Here is a 21,010-nt window from a genome sequence, read left to right as displayed (position 1 = left end):
TCAGTAGAGCTGAAACATATTTTTCTTCTTTCCACAATCAAAGTGATATCGACGATAATTCATAATCACCTTTTTTTTTTTCGTTTTTTAAAAATTATTTTTTCAGTTAGTGTTTTTTTGCTTCTGGTTTTGTAATTTATACAGTTAATTTGTTAATATTAGTATATTTTAACTTTATTAAATTTATATGACCATTTTTGTTTGGGTTTTAGAATTGAACTATATTATACGACTATACTTACGAGATTTCTGTGTGCAACGTTGGTATTTTTTCATATATATAAATATATAACGTTAGTGTTGCGAATATCAATAACTTCTGCAGATATACAGATCGAGCACCCGATTAGGATTTTAATCTTATTTGCTTAATCCTAAAATTTAATCTGTGATTGGAAATTTATAACAAAATTAGCATATTGAATTCCTAATAAGAATAATAAAAAACAATTGTAGTAATGCCGAGCATTTTAAATTGTGTCAATAATAATAATAAGAAACAATGCAATATAGTATCTATTAAATGAAAGAGGATTCCGAGAATGATATTTTAGTATCTTGGTTTGAATTTTTGAGGGAGCTTAAATTTTACTACCTCCATTCGCATGAAGTGTGAATAAAAAATAAATTTTTTGTCTAAATTTTTTGTCATTTTTAAAAACAAGTGAAGTTTCATTGAACAAACTAAAAGGAAAATTGGGTATGCTTGATATGCTTGATGAAATTGAGGGAGTATCATATTTATCAGAATATGGTAAATTATCAAATAATAAAGGTGTAATTAGTTACACTAATTAATTCAAAAATGGTCAAATTACTTAATTAGTGGCAATTGATTATTAATGTCTTAAGCTATATTGTGGTATACTGTTTGTATTTTTATTTTAACAAATTAAGGAGCAGCATCTTTTAACATCATTTTACAAACTGAATGCACAAATGGATAGCAGGATTTCCGCCCAAAATTAAAAATAAAAAGGGAGCTGGTATCAATGGACTGTACTGATTTTGGGATTATGTTTGAAATTACTTTTGGAAATACAAATTATGAACTCAATTTTTTTTTTCAATCTTAGGATTTCAATCAGATATAAATGAAGCAAAAAATAACTTAAATAATAAAAATTATCAAAGACCTCGACATGGAATAGAGCTTTATTATATAAATTGCACAAGACACAATTGAAGGGCCAACCCTCTTTAAAATCATCTTAACGAAAATCGAATGAAAAAAACATTAAGATCGAAAAAAGAGTATTTGTCTTAAGAGAAATCGGAACAACCGAAAAAAACCAATGAGAAACAAAGATGGGAGTGTTTTTTAGAGATTCAAACTAACCATCACCTAGAAAATCCCTTCATCAAGATCATGCCAGGAACACGACCATAAATAAAGCTTCGGACTAACCATCACCCCGTATTTAGCAATGCCCTTGACATGAGAGCTTGGGAAGTCAGCTCGCCAATCCAGCTGACAATCACAGAAAGACGAGGCCCAAGTTTCAGCGCAGCGAACCATATCATAAATGCGACGCCAACCCAACAACAAACGGGAAAGAAACGGGCGTGACGTGGCAAGATCCAAGTTCCAGCTCACTGGAGACTTGTAAATTTTTTTGCCATAACACACTAAAGGACCTCCTGAAACGAAAATAAAAACCAAGCAACTCAAGCTCCATGCTAAAGAAGACGTCAAAAAGTCTTTCCAACGACAGATAGCCAAGCCAAAAAATTATGCATATGAATGAAAATCTGTTTTGCAATCAAAGGGTAGACAAAAACATACATAACGAACGTGTAAAAACATGAGTACAAGTGAAAGTGTTATGTCTGTTTGAAACAGATTGGTATATAAAAGGGCATAGCATTACTACATGTGTCATTCCTACACAAACTTGTGTCAGGTCCTATTTTGCTCAACTCAATAGTAACTTAACTCAATCTACATTTTCTATCATGAGAATGTATGTGGAAATGAGGGGAGATGCTCCTAAGGTGACTTGGCAAATGATGATTACACGAAATTGGCCACAAAAGAGTGTTGCTTGTGCATGAATGAGGATGAAACAATTGATCACTTATTTTTTAAATGTACATTTTCGGCAAGTGTTTGGAAGATGTTAGCTGATTGGAGTGGAGTTCATGAGCAGGTTTTTGATGGGCAAGGAGAGCATATTGTTATGGTATCACAGTGCAAATCCAAATCCGAGAAGCAACTATTATACATGCTTGTATTATCTACTGCTGTGTATTGAATATGGAAAGAAAGAAATGGGAGGAAGTATGGTGATAGTGTTTTCTCTGTGGAGAAAGTAGTAAGGCAGTACCAAATTCACATAGCTACAATGGGTGCAAGTAACAGGACAGTACGTAATGATGTAAATGAAGAATTAAAATTAGTTTGGTAGTTGTTTTGTTTGTTTACTTATAAAGTTTTGCGACTTTGTACATTGGTAATAAAATACTCTTTATTAACAAAAAAAAACAGATTAGTATCCACATCTTCGTCAACCCTCCACGTATTAATAATCCAATCAACAAAAATAAAAAATAATTAATCATGTTTTGTATTCTCAAATTTTAATGTTTTTGAACAAAAAAAGAAATCCTCAACTATTACTAATATTTTTTTATAAAATGTTCCGCTCTACAAATTCGAAGGCAAAAAAATGAGCCAACCTCGTTGAATTCTTAGATGAATATTTTTTTTCTCACCTCATCTAATAAAATGAGGTCCTTCCACCTAATAATCTGTCGAAATAACTCATTATTTTGTCGTTGAATTTTGTACTATAATGGAACATTTTTTTTATAAAAACGTCAGAAGTAAGAGGATTTTTGAATAAAAGACGAAAGTTGGGACATTTTTTTTAAAATGATAAAAGTTAAAGACACAACATGATTACTTATTTGGGAATATGTAACGAACTACAAGTCTACAATGTGATGATTCTTAGCAAAAAAATTATGAAGAGAGGTTGAGCAAGTTACCTTGTAGAAAATGGATACTCACTCATTCCTTCTTCATATCCTAATTCTTTAGAGGCACCCCAAACACAACTGTTTCTTCGTACCACTTTCTGTATCTACACAAAAAACGAATTAATGGGAAAAGGTAAATTGAGGACTGGCTGTAAAAATGTTAGTAAACAAACTCAAAATAATTAATCTCCTATATCTTTAAGCATATTGAGATGAAGTGGAGCACCAAATTAACAGCAATCGAGTTAGAAACTCTGTGATCTCAATTTATGATAATTAGAATTGTTTTCAAATAAAACACATATACTAATTGTTTCTATTAAAACAAACAAACACATATATTTGATACTTACCGACACCGGCAATGTATCTGTATTCGTCGCCATTAATGTAGATTTCAGGGATATGGGAAAGCTTGGGCCATTCAGAATCAGCTGCCTCACTTTTAATCACTAATTCCGAGCAACGCCAAATAAATAGTAGTTTTAATGTTGTGAGGCGATGCATTGCATCCATAGAGGGTAGACGCCTTAGCCTTTTGCAATAACATAAAGACAACTGCTGTAGAGATGAGAGGTTCCCTAACCATTCAGGTAACTCTTCCATTCCAAAATTATTTAACTCTAACTCAGAAAGAGCAGTGAGAAGTTGAATTGATTCCGGCAGGCATTCACAACTTTCCATCCCCACCAGAGTTAACTTATTTAGTGAGTGGCAGTATTCTTGTAATATGCCATCTACAGCCTCCATCGAGCTCATACTGACACCGAATTTTACGTCTCTCAAATTGGGAAAATGTGGAGTCTCAACATAAAAATTGGCCATAAATTTAGGAAAGCCAACGATTGATAAATTTTTCAGACGAGACGATTTTGGGAGGCTGTCAAATACCTTTGGTAGATTCTTTAGGCTACTTTGACCCTCCAGCGATATCTCCTCAAGAGAGAATCCTATCATTTCACATGGCAAATACTCCAATGCTTTGCATTCCTCAATCCTGAGACGGCGAAGGGATGTGAAGCTTCGTTGGGATTGTTCTCCACCGCTATCTCTATGCCATAATTCTCTCAAATTGGGGCACTCCCTTATATACAATTCAGAGAGAGTCTGGTTGTTACTGAATAACCAATCAGCTGGGAGACATTCCACACCAATTCCATCAATTTTCAAATGTTGAAGGCATGACGAGACATGACTTGGAACACTCATCAATTGCTCGCACCACCAAATTTCCAAATGTTGGAGGCGAGGAAATAGCTTCACTTCACTTCCACCCGAAACTTCTACTTCTGCCCACTCTGTCAGCTTAGGCATGAACCACAATGTCAACCTCTCGAGAGCTGGAAAAACAATGCGTGTGTCCTTGTTCACCATTCCGTAGAATGAAGAATTTATACACTTCAAATTTATCAATCGTCCCAACTGAAGGGACTTGAGATTGGGCAAGTGCCCCAACATTGGGATCTCTTCACATTCTCCGCAATCATAGAGTGATAACGACATTAACTTGTTAAGTACCACATCTCCAACTGCCATCTTTTGAGTCCATAATGGAAATCTACTGCCATTAAATCCACGAATCTCTAACTTCTTCAAGTCCGAGTGAGGTTGGAGGCCTTCCAATACATTCTCATCATTTGATTCACCTTCTCTTTTACAATCCCACTCCAAACACAAATTCAATATTTTTGACTTTTTGAATAAATTGGCTTTCCCAGCCTCTTCCTTGTCACGAACCCTTTCGAGATTGTGAATCTGCAACTCTCCTTTAAGATTATTCAAACTTCCCAGCTCTTCAATTTTGCACCCATTCTCATCGCCCACTGGAAAATGCGTTAGCGTTTGAAGAGACGTTAATCTCCCGATTCCCGCAGGCAACTCTACCTTCTCATTAATATAAAGATGCCTCAAGTTAATCAAGTACTTAATCGTACTTGGCAGTTTTCCCTTATATCCATAAGGTACTCTCAACGTCTGCAAGTGAAAGAATTCACCAATCCTATCCGGCAAATATTCAATACTTGTCCATGAAATGTCAAAATGTCTCAAATGTATCAACTTTCCAATCGAACTTGACAACTCTTTAACTCCATAGTAATTAAGACATAAAACATGCAGACTTTCCAAGTCTGAGAAGTTGATACCAGAAATATCACATCCCAAGAATAATGTACGCAAAGATTTTGCCATTTCTTTTGGGATAGGATTTGTTATATCTCCAGAGGTGTCGTCTCCGAGAGTCATGTATCGAACTCGGCTGCTACCACCAGTATTGTTAGAGGAACTTGAAACAGAAGAAGCGAGATCGTGCACAAGATCGTGCATCCCGCAACTTTTTACATCTCCGTAGCCATCTCTCTTTGAAACTTGCAGTAAAGAGTTGTGCAGAAGAACGTTGATAAATTTTTCGCCCACAGACTCCATGTCATCCCTTCCATCAGCTTGAAGAAAACTTTCTGCCATCCACAACTCAATCAGTTCCTGCTTTATGATTCTGGAGCCTTTAGGAAACATTGCACAGTACGCAAAGCACTTTTTAAGTGAGGGCTGAGACAAATTATCAAAGCTCAATCTTAATATTTTTGTCATATAATCTCCTCCTTCATATGGCGAAAGCCATTTCTCCTCGATTGAACGCCATTTTTCCTCGGATTGATTGGTCAGTGTTCCCCCAACTACATTGGCAGCTAGTGGCAAACCTTGACATTTGGTTGCAATCTTTTTCCCAATAGTCTCAAATTCTGATGGAACGTTTCCTTCTCCAAAGGTTTTAACTTTGATTATCGACCAACAATCCTCCGCCGATAACCCTTTCAACTTACGTACATGAAGTGGATTCACAATCGAAGCAGCCTTCATGCTTCTGGTGGTAACAACAATGGCATTTCCCTTGACACAACCAACTCCCAAGAAGGAATTCATAAAATCGTCCCATTTGAAAAGATCTTCATTCCATGCATCATCTAGAACAAGAAGATACGTTTTATCTTTCAAAGCTTCTTCAAGCTTTGTAAGAACAACTTGTCTACTCGCATTTTCAACTTGATGAGAAGTCAAGTTATTGAGAATTTTCTTTAAAAGGGTGATTGGTTCGAAATTTGGAGAAACATGCACCCAAATATGCGATTCAAACCGAGACTTCACCATTTCATGATTGAAGACTTTCCTAGTCAATGCGGACTTCCCCAATCCGCCCATCCCGACAATGGGAAGGATGGAAACTCTGCGTTCATCAGTTGTGATGCTATTGGTAAGCATCTCAACTATTTCCGACACAACATCATCTCTTCCAATAAAAATAGGATCAACAGCGTATGAATCAGTTTCCGAAGCATCAGCATCAAGTAAAGTGGGCACAGCGGCAGCAAGCCTCTCTTTGAGGCCAAGAACAGCTGCATCTTTGTTAATGCAGTCCAAATTCTCACGCATTTTTTTAATTTTAAGAGCCATCTTTCGAGAACGTGGAATATGGTTGAAGAATGATAGTACCTTTGCCTTCTTGGGCTTGATTTGTTTGTAGAGAATATGATAGTTGATTTCATCCAAAACATTGTCAGCATCGAACGCCACGTCTTCAAGCTTCTTCAGCCAGCTCTTGACATCTTCGCCGGTGATGGTGCCCGACTCCGCGTGGTTCAAGAACTTCTGCATGATTTCGAGAGTCCCAGCTAGCTTTGCTGCTTCTTCGTCGACACCTTGGATTTGAGAGATCTCATTCTTGCAAAAGTCGATCAGGTTTTGAATTGAAGCTCGAAGGACGGCGGCAGCAGCAGCTTCTTCCATTCTTTGTGCGGATAACTTAGAGAGAGAAAGAGAAATTGAGTGAGAGAGAGAAAGCTAAGGAATAGAATTGGGTGAGTGTTTAAGCAGAAGAGTTTACAGCCTTTCATTCAATTAAAGATATAGTTTTCTTTTTTTATTTTATATATTTTAATCTTTGCCGACATTTTTTTAAAACTATGACTTTGACTATGTGGTAAACGTATTAAAATATATAAATGTGATACCTTTATAAATCGGTTACATAGAAATTTCTATGCATTACCTCTTTATAATGCAATTTTTTCCAATTAAAGACAAGAAAATTGAACATTCTTCTTTTTCCCGTTTCACATGATACGTCGAGGTGTATTTAATTTTTATCCCTCTAAATAAAATAATAATATAATGAAATATAAATTTATCATTTTTTATCATTAAAATTAAATTATAATTAAATATGATTGAGCATAATTATAATTATTTATAAATATATGTGATACTATAATAATTAAATGAAAAAAATTATTTAATGATGGAAAGCATGAAAATAGAATATTCTATTGAGTGAAATGTAGAGTTGATCGTAATTACCAATAAAAAGTAAAACTGTGCAAAAAGAGTAATGTTGGTACGAATGTTGATCAACAGAATGTTAATAACATTGATACCAACATGCAGCGGAAAGAATAATACACATAAGTAATTTTTCACGTATTATATAAATATAACTCGTGAGTGTCTCAAGGCAAAAATCACTATGATCATCACCAATACAGAGTGCATATTTAGACATCTCTGGTGATCTATCTTTACAGATTGGCTGCCTAAGATAAATCTACCTATCTACTCACTATACTAGAATGATATCAACACAGAAATCAAAGCAGCCGAATAACAAATGTTACTCGGACAAACACACAATCTGCTACGCTCCACTGGCCTTGTACTTTAATTCTTGCCCTTGACCTCCCATCAATACAAAGTGAGACTTTACAGATTGACTGATTAAGCCTCTTTCGTCAAAGCAATCCTTGAAGAATCGGTGTCACGTTTGCAGCAAGAAATGACGAGTTGGTTGTGAGTGAATGTTGGGTCGTTGATTTCGCACTTTCAAAACGTAAGAATGAATGAGGCTTCTTGCTGCTTTTATAGACCTTCATGTCGTGGTCAGAACTTTGAGGATGGCTGCAACTAGGGGTGTGCAGCGGGTCGGACCCGGACCGACCCGGACCGACCCGTTGGGTTTGTTGGACCGAAAATTTTAAAATGAAGGACCGACCCGGACCGAAAAATGTGTGCGGGCCGACCCGGACCCGGACCGAACCCGAGCAACGGGTCCGGTTCGGTCCGGGTCCGACCCGCCGAAGCCAAAATTATTTTTTTTCCTGTTTTCGCACTTAATTTTCATACATAAAACATAATAAATACGATACAAACACATATCAATATCATAGTTTCACCATTCGCAATCCACAATCACAACAAAAAATATAAATCAAAATTATTCCTCCTTCAGGTTTTAGAAAATTTTGAAATTTAATATTATTAATATTATTATAAATATTAAATATATAAAATAAATAATTAATTTTTAATGATATGGGTCGGTCCGGGTTCGGCGGGTTCGACCGGGTCTCGACCCGGACCGACCCAAAAAAATCGGTCCTAAGAATTAGACCCGACCCGGACCATACATATACAATGGGTCGGTCCGGTCCGGGCGGGTTCGGCGGGTCCGGTTCGGGTTTGCTCACCCCTAGCTGCAACAACTTCTCCTTCTCTGCTCTGTGTGAGTGTCAGAGAGAGAGAGAATTGGTGCAAACTGAACAAGAGGATAAAATTTATTTTTAGGTATAGTCTGTGTTTTTCAGTGGTAGGTTGCATGAAGAAGAAAATTTCTACACAAACAATAATTTTTTTTTGACTTTTCACAAAAAATAATTGAAATAATAATACTACCTCCACCCAAAGTATGTCTACAAAATTACTGTTTTTTGACTTGTCTTCACAAATAATAATTGAAATAATAATACTACCTCCATCCAAAATATGTCTACAAAATTACTGGGTACTTCGTCGAAGTACTTCCTAATCCAAAACACACGATTATAGAATAAGCCTACAATTAATCTGATCAGAATTCGAAACATTTATACATAAGAATTGATTATGGATTATGTGTAGTTTATTGATATTAATTTGTTCATGTCCTATGTGCAGAAAAATTAATACAAAATAAAAGCTTCAATATTAAATAAATAAAGGGTTATTATTGTTTAAATACACCAACTTTCCTATAATTTCAAATTTTAATATTAACTTTTAATTTTTTTTTAATTAAAATACATGAACTTCAATACTTACTTGATTTTTAACATTGACCTCATTTCCTCTAAATTCAATCTAAAGTGACATATTTTTATTTTTGGTAAATGAAAATTTTATTCACGCATGAGAAGTGCAACCCAAAAGCGAAAACCAGAGTTACACGGAAAAAAGAGCCAAATTACAACAACTTAACACAATATAACAAGCAACACTAGGAAACAGATTAGATACCCAAAACCAAAACTTCACTTTATTCATCTCAAGGTTCTCGTAGCAGCTCGACGAGTTCTTGAATACTATCGCGTTTCGATGAGTCCATAAGTTCCATATGACACAAATCCATAGAGCTTTTCACCATTCCATCGAACTTTTCTTCCTTGTAATTCCCAAATGTTGCAAAAAGTGACAAGACGGAGTCTCATGCTTGACATAATAAATTCCAAACCAACTATAACACTCGACCCACACTCTATATGCAAACGAGCAGGAGAAAAATAAATGTTCAACATATTCACCTTGTGTTGAACAAAAAGGACACTTGTCATCAAGCTCGCGAATCACACCTCTTTTCAATAGATTTTGTCGTGTTGGAATTCCGAAGTGGCATATATCTGAAAGATGATTAGGATTCATAGAGGACATGTACTTCCTCTATATTTATCAATCATTATTATTATAAATGAAAAGTGATATTATATATTCCATCCATCTTGTAAAAATGTATCACATGTAAAATGACGCGGGTTTTAAGATAATTTGTTGAGTGAAAATGAATGATTGTTATTGAATTGGACATATGATTGGTGCAAGCTGAAGAGTTTTCATTGGCAATAACTAAAGAAGAGGGGACAAAATGGCAACAAGATAAGCGAGCAATCCAGTAGTCTACTTCTTCTTCTTCGGTCTCAACTGATTGTTGTGTCCACACTTCTTCTTGTGGTAGTTGACGACACGAGGGTGCAGACGAGCGTCGCATCTACAAGACAATTAGGGGGTGTTTACCTTACAATGAGATAAAAATAAAGCAAAACTAGTTTAAATGGTAAAAATAATCAAATGTCTTGGAATATCTCAAAGTTGATATCCATTAAAGTAAATAATGGATTAACTTTACTATTCTTATCTATCAAGGCTATCTTTCAAACTAAACGCCGTATTACAGATTAAAAATCAAATTCCTAAACCAAATTCACATCACATTTAAAAATTAGCATATCGTTATGCAATTAGTCATTCTCATTATAATTTTTTTTTTTTTTGATCAAGAAAATTCATTAAAAGGAACTTAGGTACCAGAGGTACCATGAACAAGAAACTTACATCAGTCTTGACAACAAGTCATCAGAGCACCAATTACAGAAACTAAAATCTTTACCGAGACTGCTAAACTCGTTAGCCCAGCTCCATGATCTCCTTTTGACCTCCATGAGAGCACCGTCAATCTGCCACCCTTTTCCTTCAAAGCGACTCTCGTTCCTTTTCTTCCACAACACCCAAATGGTGCACATCCACAAAGCCTTGAGGAAGAGCTCACTTTCCTTCCCCCCGCCCAGATGAGTAAAGGTTTGAAAGTGAGAGGAGATACTTTGAGGTCGAGCCGCGCTACATCCGAGCCACTTTTGGATCTTGTCCCAAAGCATTCCAGTTTTTGGGCAGAGTAAGAAGACGTGCTCAATCGATTCAAGTTTGTGGAAGCACGCATTGCACGTCGCCTCCTCCACCCCTAGCAGCACATTCCTCTTCCTAAGATTATCACAAGTTGGTAATCTTCGCCTCAGAATCCTCCAAGCTAAGACTTTTGCTTTTTGGATCGCAGGTGTATCCCAGATTTTTGCCAACTCCTCCTTATTAGTGATCACCGGCTGGAAAGTAATCCTTGAAGCTTTGATCACCGAGTATGCTGATTTTGTCGTGTACTCCCCATCTTTATCTGCTCTCCACGTCCATCTATCTTTGACACCTGCACAAGGATCAGGATCAAAGAGACAAGCAACCAGATTTTTAGAGGCTTCGACATCTCTCGCCCGGAGCTCTCTTCTCCATCTCAAATCCCACTCCCACGTCCCATTCTCCCACCTCATTCTCATTATAATGCATTACACTACATAGAAATCTTCAATCCAAGTTGGTGCCAAATTCAAATCACCTTCAATGCATAGTCATTAAGAAAATCAAAGATGCAATAAATTTATGAACCCATAATCGGCAAAAGAATCTCAACTGCCATCAACTATAATTGAAAACTCAGATACTTGAAACTCTCGAGGATGAAGGAGCATGTAAGAATCTTTCAAACGAGTTCATTTATGGTGTCTGAGAATACCTTCTAAACATTAAACAAAGCAAAAAAAGCATTCTGCCACAAATTCTTGAGAACAATACTCACACAAAGTGAAATATAGCAAACATTAATATATATATAGAATTCAATCCAAAAGAAAAAGGGCTCACTAGGAGAAGTGTGTGTGGCTATCAGAGAAACTCCCTCAGCAGAAGCAACACGCTGTGCATGTAAGCCCAGACAGGTAAACCACCTTAAAATCATCAAAGAAACCAATGTCATCAACAACTTCTGTATTCTATCAACTAAAATGAAAATAATTAATCATGTTTTGTATTCTCAAATTTCAATATCTTTGAACAAAAACAAAAATAAAAAAACCTCAACTATTAGTATTTTCAATAAAATGACCCGCAATCCACCTCGTTGAATTCTTGCATGGATGAAGTTTTTCTCACCTCACCTAATAAAATGATGTTGTTCCGTGTAATAATTTGGTGAAATAACTCATCATTCTGTCGTCGAATTTCGTATAACAGAAACTTTTTTTATAGAAAAAGTTGAAAGTTGAGGATTTTTTAATAGAAGACGAAAGTTATGTTGAGCAAGTCAATGATGGAGGAAATGGATACTCACTTATTCCTTCTTCATTGATCTCTTGCTTCACATCCTAATTCTTTAGAGGCACCCCAAACACAACTGTTTCTTCGTACCACTTTCTGTATCTACACAAAAAAAGAATTAATGGGAAAAGGTAAATTGAGGAGACTGGCTGTAAAAATGTTAGTAAACAAACTCAAAATAATTGATCTCCTATATCTTTAAGCATATTGAGATGAAGTGGGGCACCAAATTAACAGCAATCGAGTTAGAAACTCTGTGATCTCAATTTATGATAATTAGAATTTTTTTCAAATAAAACACATATACTAATTGTTTCTATTAAAACAAACAAACACATATATTTGATACTTACCGACACCGGCAATGTATCTGTATTCGTCGCCATTAATGTAGATTTCAGGGATATGGGAAAGCTTGGGCCATTCAGAATCAGCTGCCTCACTTTTAATCACTAATTCCGAGCAACCCTTAATAGATAGTTTTTCTAATTTCGTGAGGCGCTGCATTGCATCCATAGAAGGTAGACGCTTTAGCCTTTTGCAGTTTTCTAACTTCAACTCCTTTAGAGATGAGAGGTTCCCAAACCATTCAGGTAACTCTTCCATTCCTAAATTATATAACCATAACCGAGAAAGAGCAGTGAGATGTTGAATTGATTCCGGCAGGCATTCCCGACTTTCCATCCCCTTCAAAGTTAACTTATCAAGTGAGTGGCAACATCCTTGCAATATGCCATCTACAGCCTCCATCGAGCTCATACTGACACCCATTTTTACGTCTCTCAAATTGGGAAAATGTGGAGTCTCAACATAACAATTGGCCATAAATTTAGGAACGCCAACGATTGATAAATTTTTCAGACGAGGCGATTTTGGGAGGCTGTCAAATACCTTTGGTAGATTCTTTAGGCTACTTAGACCCTCCAACGATATCTCCTCAAGAGAGAATCCTATCATTTCACATGGCAAATACTCCAATGCTTTGCAGTTAACAATACCGAGATGGCGAAGGGAAGTGAAGCTTCGTTGGGATTGTTCTCCACCGCTATCTCTATCCCGTAATTCTCTCAAATTGGGGCACTCCCTTATATACAATTCAGAGAGAGTCTGGTTGTTACTGAATAACCAATCAGCTGGGAGACATTCCACACCAATTCCATCAATCCTCAGATATTCAAGGAATGACGAGACAAGACTTGGAACACTCATCAATTGCGGGCACCCCCGAATTTCCAAATTTCGGAGGCGAGGAAATAGCTTCACTTCACTTGCACCCGAAACTTCAGGTTTTGCCCACTCTGCCAGCTTATGCATGTCCCACAAATAGAAGCTCTCGAGAGCTGGAAAAACAATGCGTGTGTCGTTGTTCACCATTCCGTAGAATGAAGAATTTATACACTTCAAATTGCTCCATCCATTCAACTCAAGGGACTTGAGATTGGGCAAGTGCCCCAACATTGGGATCTCTTCACATTCTGTGCAGTCAACGAGTGATAACGACATTAACTTGTTAAGTCCCACATCTCCAACTGCCATCTTCTGAGTCCATAATGGAAATCTACTGCCATTAAATCCATCAATACGTAACTTCTTCAAGTCCGAGTGAGGTTGGAGGCCTTCCAATACATTCTCATCATTTGTTTCCCCTGCTCTGTATCTATACCATTGCAAACACAAATTCAATATTTTTGACTTTTTGAATAAATTGGCTTTCCGAGCCTGTTCCTTGTCATGAACCCTTTCTAGATTCCTAATCCTTAGCTCTCCTTTAAGATTATTCAAACTTCCCAGCTCTTCAATTTTGCACCCATTCTCATCGCCCACTGGAAAATGCCTTAGCGTTTGAAGAGACGTTAATCTCCCGATTCCCGCAGGCAACTCTACATCCTCGTGAATATAAAGATGCCTCAAGTTAATCAAGTACTTAATCGTACTTGGCAGTTTTTCCAACTTATATGAGACTCTCAACGTCTGCAAGTGAAAGAATTCACCAATCCAATCCGGCAAATATTCAATCATTGTTACTGAAATGTCAAAATCTCTCAAATGTATCAACTTTCGAATCGAACTTGACAACACTTTAACTCCATACTCAAGACGTAAAACATGCAGACTTTCAAAGTCTGAGAAGTTGATACCAGAAATATCAACTTTGAGATTTCGCCATTTCTTTTGGGATATTAATAATGTACGCAAAGATTTTGCCATTTCTTTTGGGATAGGATTTGTTATATCCCCAGAGGGGTCGACTCCGAGAATCATGTATCGAAATCGGCTGCTACCACCAGTATTGTTAGAGGAACTTGAAACAGAAGAAGCGAGATCATGCACAAGATCGTGCATGCTACAACTTTCTACATCTCCGTCCTCATCTCTCTCTGAAACTTGCAGTAAAGAGTTGTGCAGAAGAACGCTGATAAATTTTTCTCCCACAGACTCCATGTCATCCCTTCCATCAGCTTGAAGAAAACCTTCTGCCATCCAAAACTCAATCAATTCCTGTTTCATAATTTCCCAGCCTTTAGGAAATAACGCACAGTACGCAAAGCACTTCTTAAGTAATGGCGAAGACAAATTATCAAAGCTCAATCTCAATATTTTTGAGATATTAGCTCCTTCATCCTGTGAAAGCCATTTCTGCTCGATGGAGAGCCATTTTTCTTCGGACTTATTGCGCAGCACTCCCCCAACCACGTTGGCCGCTAATGGCGAACCTTGGCATCTTCTTGCAATCTTTTTCCCAATACTCTGAAATTCTGTAGGAACATTTCCTTCACCGAAGGCTTTAACTTTGATTATGGACCAACAATCTTCCTCTGATAAGCCTTTCAACTCATGTGTATGAAGTGGATTCACAATTGAAGCACCCTCCATACTTGTATAAAGTGGATTCACAATTGAAGCAACCTCCATACTTCTGGTGGTAACAACAATTGCATTTCTCTTGACAGAAGTAACTCCCATCAAGGAATTGATAAAATCTTCCCATTTTGAAGCATCTCGATTCCAGACATCATCAAGAACAAGAAGATAAGATTTATCTTTCAAAGCTTGTTGAATCTTTGAAAGAATATCTTGCTTACTCTCAACTTCAACTTGATCAGAAGAAGTCAAATCTTTGAGAATTTTCTTGAAAAGAGTTAATGCATCAAAATTAGGAGAAACATGCACCCAAATATGTGATCCAAACCGAGTCTCAGTCTCATCCTTGAGACGATTGAAGACTTCCCTAGTTAATGTCGTCTTCCCCAATCCCCCCATCCCCACAATGGAAAGGATGGAAATTGCGCGTTCATCAGTTGCAATGCTATTGGTAAGCATCTCAACTATTTCCGACGCAACATCATCTCTTCCAACAAAAATAGGATCAACAGTGAATGAAGCAGTTTCAAAAGTAGCAGCATCAAGCAAAGTGGGCACATCGGCAGCAAGGCTCTCTTTGAGGCCAAGCCCAGCTCCCTCTTTGTGAAGGGAGTCCAAGCTCTCATTGATTTCTCGGATTCTAACTGCCATATTTCTTGGTCGCGCAATAGAATTGAAGGATGATGAGAAGCACGATAGTACCTTCGCCTTCAAGGGTTTGGTGTGCTTAATTTCTTTGGAGAGGCGATGATAGTTGAGCTCATCCAAAACATTGTCAGCATCGAACGCCACGTCTTCAAGCTTCTTCAGCCAGCTCTTGACAGCCTCGCCGACGCCGGGGATGGTGCGCTGCTCCGCGTCGTTGAGGAACTTCTGGATGGTGTCGAGACTCCCAGTTAGCTTCGCTGCTTCTTTGTCGAGACCTCGGATTAGTGAGATTTCATTCTTGGAAACGTCGATGAGGTTTTGAACCAGAACTTGAAGGACGGCTGCAACAGCTTCTCCTTCCATTCCTTCTGAGCTCTTTGTGTGTAAAAATGATTTTTGAATAAAAGACGAAAGTTCGGACATTTTTTAAAAAAATGATAAAAGTTGAAGACACAACATGATTACTTATTTGGGAATATGTAACGAACTACAATGTGATGATTCTTAGCAAAAAAATTATGAAGAGATGTTGAGCAAGTTACCTTGTAGAAAATGGATACTCACTCATTCCTTCTTCATATCCTAATTCTTTAGAGGCACCCCAAACACAACTGTTTCTTCGTACCACTTTCTGTATCTACACAAAAAAAGAATTAATGGGAAAAGGTAAATTGAGGAGACTGGCTGTAAAAATGTTAGTAAACAAACTCAAAATAATTAATCTCCTATATATTTAAGCATATTGAGGTGAAGTGGAGCACCAAATTAACAGCAATCGAGTTAGAAACTCTGTGATCTCAATTTATGATAATTAGAATTTTTTTCAAATAAAACACATATACTAATTGTTTCTATTAAAACAAACAAACACATATATTTGATACTTACCGACACCGGCAATGTAGTTGTATTTGACGAAATTAATGTAGATGTTGGGGATATGGGAAACCTTGGGCCATTCAGAATCAGCTGCCTCCCTTTTAATCACTAATTCCGGGCAATCCTTAATATGTAGTTTGTTTAATGTTGTAAGACGCTGCATTGCATCCACAGAGGGTAGACGCCTTAGCCTTTTGCAGTTCCATAAAGACAACTCCTTTAGGGATGAGAGGCTCCCAAACCATTCAGGTAACTCTTCCATTCCAAAATTCTCTAACTTCAACTCCTTTAGAGATGAGAGATTCCCAAACCATTTAGGTAACTCTTCCATTCCAAAATTATATAACTCTAGCTGAGAAAGAGCAGTGAGAAGTTGAATTGATTCCGGCAGGCATTCCCAACTTTCCATCCCCGTCAATCTTAACATATTTAGTGAGTGGCAGCATCCTTGTAATATGCCATCCACAGCCTCCATCGAGCTCATACTAACATCCAGATTCGCGTCTCTCAAATTGGGAAAATGCGGAGTCTCAACATAACAATTGGCCATAAATTTAGGAACGCCTTCAATTGATAAATTTCTCAGACGAGGCGATTTTGGGAGGCTGTCAAATACCTTTGCTAGATTCTTTAGGCTACTTAAACCCTCCAACCACATCTCCTCAAGAGAGAATCCTAGCATTTCACATGGCAAATACTCCAATGCTTTGCATTCAACAATCCCGAGATAGCGAAGGGATGTGAAGCTTCCTTGTGATTGTTCTCCGCCGCTATCTCTATCCCCTAATTCTCTCAAATTGGGGCACTCCCTTATATACAATTCAGAGAGAGTCTGGTTGTTACTGAATAACCAATCAGCTGGGAGACATTCCAGACCGGTCCAACGAATTGTCAAATGTTGAAGGCATGACGAGACATGACTTGGAACACTCATCAATTGCTCGCAATTCTCAATTATCAAATGTTGGAGTCGGGGAAATAGCTTCACTTCACTTCCACCCGAAACTTCTATTTCTGCCCACTCTTCCAGCTTGGGCATGTGTTCCAATCTGAGCTTTTCGAGAGATGGAAAAACAATGCGTGTGTCCTTGTTCACCATTCCGTAGAATGAAGAATTTATACACTTCAAATTGCTCAACCAAGTCAACTCAAGGGACTTGAGATTGGGCAAGTGCCCCAACATTGGGATCTCTTCACATTCTGTGCAGTCATAGAGTGATAACGACATTAACTTGTTAAGTACCACATCTCCAACTGCCATCTTCTGAGTCCATAATGGAAACCTACTGCCTTTGTATCTATAAATCTCTAACTTCTTCAAGTCCGAGTGAGGCTGCAGGCCTTCCAATACATTCTCATCATTTCTTTCACCTTCTCTCTCATTACCCCATTGCAAACGCAAGTTCAATATTTTTGACTTTTGGAATAAATTGGCTTTCCGAGCCTCTTCCTTGTCATCAACCCTTTCCAGATTCCTAATCCTTAGCTCTCCTTTAAGATTATTCAAACTTCCGAGCTCTTCAATTTTGCACCCATTCTCGTCCCCCACTGGGAAGTACTTCAGCGTTTGGAGAGAAGTTAATCGCCCGATTCCCGCAGGCAACTCATGACTCCAGTGAATATAAAGATGCCTTAAGTTAATCAAGTACTTAATCGTACTTGGCAGTTTCAAATATTCTGAGACTACTCTCAACGTCTGCAAGTGAAAGAATTCACCAATCCAATCCGGCAAATATTGAACCCATGTCTCTGAAATGTCAAAATGTCTCAAATGTATCAACTTTCGAATCGAACTTGACAACTCTTCAACTCCATACTCAAGACGTAAAACATGCAGACTTTCCAAGTCTGAGAAGTTGATACCAGAAATATCACCATTCAATAATAATGTACGCAGAGATTTTGCCATTTCTTTTGGGATAGGATTTGTTATATCTCCGAGAGTCATGTATCGAACTCGGCTGCTACCACCAGTATTGTTAGAGGAACTTGAAACAGAAGAAGCGAGATCGTGCACAAGATCGTGCATGCTACAACTTTCTACATCTCCGTCCTCATCTCTCTCTGAAACTTTCAGCAAAGAGTTGTGCAGAAGAACGTTGACAAAGTTTTCGCCCAAAGACTCCATGTCATCCCTTCCATCAGCTTGAAGAAAACCTTCTGCCATCCACAACTCAATCAGTTTCTGTTTCATGATTTCGGAGCCTTTAGGAAACATCGCACAGTACGCAAAGCACTTTTTAAGTAATGGCGGAGACAAATTATCAAAGCTCAATCTCAATATTTTTGAGATATTAGCTCCTTCATCTTGTGAAAGCCATTTCTGCTCGATGGAGAGCCATTTTTCTTCGGATTTATTGCGCAGCACTCCCCCAACCACGTTGGCCGCTAATGGCGAACCTTGGCATCTTCTTGCAATCTTTTTTCCGGTACTCTCAAATTCCATAGGAACATTTCCTTCACCGAAGGCTTTAACTTTGATTATGGACCAACAATCTTCCTCTGATAAGCTTTTCAACTCATGTGTATAAAGTGGATTCACAATTGAAGCAACCTCCATACTTCTGGTAGTAACAACAATTGCATTTCTCTTGACAGAACTAACTCCCAATAAGGAATTCATCAAATCTTCCCATTTGGAACCATCTTCATTCCAGACATCATCAAGAACAAGAAGATAGGATTTATCTTTCAAAGCTTGTTGAATCTTTGAAAGAATATCCTGTCTACTCGTATTTTCAGCTTTGTCAGAAGTCAACTCATTGAGAATTTTCTTGAAAAGAATGATTGTATCAAAATTAGGAGAAACATGCACCCAAATATATGATCCAAACCGAGTCTCATCCTTGAGACGATTGAAGATTTTTCTAGTCAATGTCGTCTTCCCCAATCCCCCCATACCGACAATGGAAATGATGGAAATTGTGCGTTCATCAGTTGTGATGCTATTGGTGGTAAGCATCTCAACTATTTCCGACGCAACATCATCTCTTCCAATAAAAATTGGATCAAGAGTGAATGAATCAGTTTCAAAAATAGCAGCATTAATCGAAGTGGGCACATCGGCAGCAACCCTCTCATTGAGGCCAAGCCCAGCTCCCTCTTTGTGAAGGGAGTCCAAACTCTCATTGATTTCTCGGATTCTAACTGCCATATTTCTTGGTCGCGCAATAGAATTGAAGGATGATGAGAAGCACGATAGTACCTTCGCCTTCAAGGGTTTGGTGCGCTTAATTTGTTTGGAGAGGCGATGATAGTTGAGCTCATCCAAAACGTTGTCAGCATGGAACGCCACGTCTTCAAGCTTCTTCAGCCAGCTCTTGACAGCCTCGCCGACGCCGGGGATGGTGCGCTGCTCCGCGTCGTTGAGGAACTTCTGGATGGTGTCGAGACTCCCAGTTAGCTTCGCTGCTTCTTTGTCGAGACCTCGGATTAGTGAGATTTCATTCTTGGAAACGTCGATGAGGTTTTGAACCAGAACTTGAAGGACGGCTGCAACAGCTTCTCCTTCCATTGTTTCTGAGCTCTTTGTGTGTGTGGGAGAGAGTTTCTTTCTGCTCTGTGTGTGAGAGAGAGAATGAGTTGGTGCAAAATGAACAAGAGTTACAAAATTTCTATTTAGATCTAGACTCTGTTTTCCATTTCTAGATCTAGTCTTTGTTTTTCATTTTTAAAATAGATTCCAATGTCATCATTTCTGAAATAACAATATTTTTTTATGAAACCAATTGTTTTATATCAACAAGGCAGCAATATGAAAACAGAGTCTTGCTGCTAATAAATCAAAACACTAACACTGATCAACTATACCACCTAACGAAATCTCTTTCTAACAAAAACTTATATGACATACTTATTCCACTTGTATAAATATTTGTTAAATAACAAAATCTAATTGATCTTTGTTACTGAAAATAATTAAATACTTTTGTACCCTAATTTATCTTAAAAAATAAATTTTAGCAGTTCAAATATGGTTCACAAACGCTAGAAATTTAAATTAATTGACTTATTTTTACAAATTTTCCTAGGATAGTGAAGGAAAGATTATACTTGTGGGGTTCAATAACATTCATTGTTGTACTCAATATAGCCCTTTATTTAAAATAATAATTAAGAATATACTATTTTATTCTAAAATGGAGTCTTGTTGCTTCTACATTGCAACCAGTGGCAGATTGGGGGGGGGCTGAAGCCCCCTCCCAATTTTTGAGTTTTTATTTTATAGATATATATTTTATTTTATATATGTATATGTGTATATAAATAAGAAATAGAAGAAAAAATATGATACATTATTTATAGTATATCCAACTATCCATATTAATTATTTGACATTGTACATTGATTTGTTATATTTATGTTATTTTTATCCTATTTTTTTCTTATTTAATTTTTAATGTTGAATTTGAGTCCATTCTAAAGTTAAAAGTAAAATTACTAATTGTTAACAATGAAAGTTAGTTTATTTGTTTAGAAAATGAAATATATTTTTTTAAAAGAATGCATAAAAGTATGTTTTTGTATGCTTTCAATCTACTTAATGTTGAATTAATTGAATTGCAAACAATTATCTATTATATCAAGTGATTGTTAAAAAATGCATGAAAATGAAGTGTAAGGAATGCTCAAAAAAATTTGCTTT

General features: G+C 37.2%; 3 protein-coding genes across 14 annotated transcripts; all 3 read right to left on the bottom strand.

Moving 5' to 3' along the window:
- Positions 1 to 1,139: 1,139 nt before the first annotated feature.
- LOC131000021 (putative disease resistance protein RGA4) lies at positions 1,140 to 6,840 on the bottom strand. 4 transcript variants are annotated; one of them, XM_057925753.1, is made up of 3 exons: positions 3,336 to 6,840; positions 2,992 to 3,080; positions 1,140 to 1,638 (listed from the first exon to the last, which is right to left on the bottom strand). In XM_057925753.1, the coding sequence occupies exons 1-2, from the start codon at positions 6,763 to 6,765 to the stop codon at positions 3,040 to 3,042; spliced, it is 3,471 nt and encodes a 1,156-aa protein (XP_057781736.1). In that variant the 5' UTR covers positions 6,766 to 6,840; the 3' UTR covers positions 1,140 to 1,638; positions 2,992 to 3,039. The 4 variants fall into 4 exon arrangements, with proteins under 4 accessions (XP_057781736.1, XP_057781733.1, XP_057781734.1 ...); XM_057925750.1 differs by having other exon boundaries at positions 1,140 to 1,641; positions 2,992 to 3,086; positions 3,336 to 6,839; XM_057925751.1 differs by having other exon boundaries at positions 2,992 to 3,086; positions 3,336 to 6,839.
- Positions 6,841 to 9,258: 2,418 nt separating this feature from the next.
- LOC131000018 (disease resistance protein RGA2-like) lies at positions 9,259 to 20,087 on the bottom strand. Of its 9 annotated transcripts, XR_009093637.1 has the most exons (5): positions 14,884 to 15,885; positions 12,330 to 14,844; positions 11,990 to 12,078; positions 11,524 to 11,606; positions 9,304 to 10,048 (listed from the first exon to the last, which is right to left on the bottom strand). XR_009093637.1 is itself a non-coding variant. In XM_057925746.1 (3 exons), the coding sequence occupies exons 1-2, from the start codon at positions 15,847 to 15,849 to the stop codon at positions 12,032 to 12,034; spliced, it is 3,567 nt and encodes a 1,188-aa protein (XP_057781729.1). In that variant the 5' UTR covers positions 15,850 to 15,883; the 3' UTR covers positions 11,343 to 11,606; positions 11,990 to 12,031. The 9 variants fall into 9 exon arrangements, 1 of the variants encoding a protein (XP_057781729.1); XR_009093640.1 differs by lacking the exons at positions 11,990 to 12,078; positions 12,330 to 14,844; positions 14,884 to 15,885 and adding exons at positions 16,051 to 16,123; positions 16,375 to 20,062 and having other exon boundaries at positions 9,259 to 10,074; XR_009093638.1 differs by lacking the exons at positions 11,990 to 12,078; positions 12,330 to 14,844; positions 14,884 to 15,885 and adding exons at positions 16,051 to 16,123; positions 16,375 to 20,062 and having other exon boundaries at positions 9,260 to 10,048.
- LOC130997134 (uncharacterized) lies at positions 9,958 to 11,153 on the bottom strand. Its single transcript, XM_057922395.1, has 2 exons — positions 10,393 to 11,153; positions 9,958 to 10,048 (listed from the first exon to the last, which is right to left on the bottom strand). The coding sequence occupies exons 1-2, from the start codon at positions 11,151 to 11,153 to the stop codon at positions 9,958 to 9,960; spliced, it is 852 nt and encodes a 283-aa protein (XP_057778378.1).
- Positions 20,088 to 21,010: the final 923 nt, after the last annotated feature.

This window comes from Salvia miltiorrhiza, chromosome 8 (assembly GCF_028751815.1).
Source record: "Salvia miltiorrhiza cultivar Shanhuang (shh) chromosome 8, IMPLAD_Smil_shh, whole genome shotgun sequence".
Lineage (NCBI taxonomy): Eukaryota > Viridiplantae > Streptophyta > Magnoliopsida > Lamiales > Lamiaceae > Salvia > Salvia miltiorrhiza.
This window is presented reverse-complemented; position numbering and strand designations above follow the sequence as displayed.

What these genes read in the sequence shown, in the direction of transcription:
- LOC131000021 (XM_057925750.1), bottom strand. Translation starts at nt 6,765, where the DNA reads ATGGAAGAAGCTGCTGCTGCCGCCGTCCTTCGAGCTTCAATTCAAAAC. An exon ending in CAGATACATTGCCGGTGTCG is followed by an intron (nt 3,087 to 3,335) that starts GTAAGTATCAAA and finishes TTTTTTGTGTAG; the next exon opens with ATACAGAAAGTGGTACGAAG.
- LOC131000018 (XM_057925746.1), bottom strand. Translation starts at nt 15,849, where the DNA reads ATGGAAGGAGAAGCTGTTGCAGCCGTCCTTCAAGTTCTGGTTCAAAAC. An exon ending in CAGATACATTGCCGGTGTCG is followed by an intron (nt 12,079 to 12,329) that starts GTAAGTATCAAA and finishes TTTTTTGTGTAG; the next exon opens with ATACAGAAAGTGGTACGAAG.
- LOC130997134 (XM_057922395.1), bottom strand. Translation starts at nt 11,153, where the DNA reads ATGAGGTGGGAGAATGGGACGTGGGAGTGGGATTTGAGATGGAGAAGA. An exon ending in GACTTGTTGTCAAGACTGAT is followed by an intron (nt 10,049 to 10,392) that starts GTAAGTTTCTTG and finishes ATTGTCTTGTAG; the next exon opens with ATGCGACGCTCGTCTGCACC.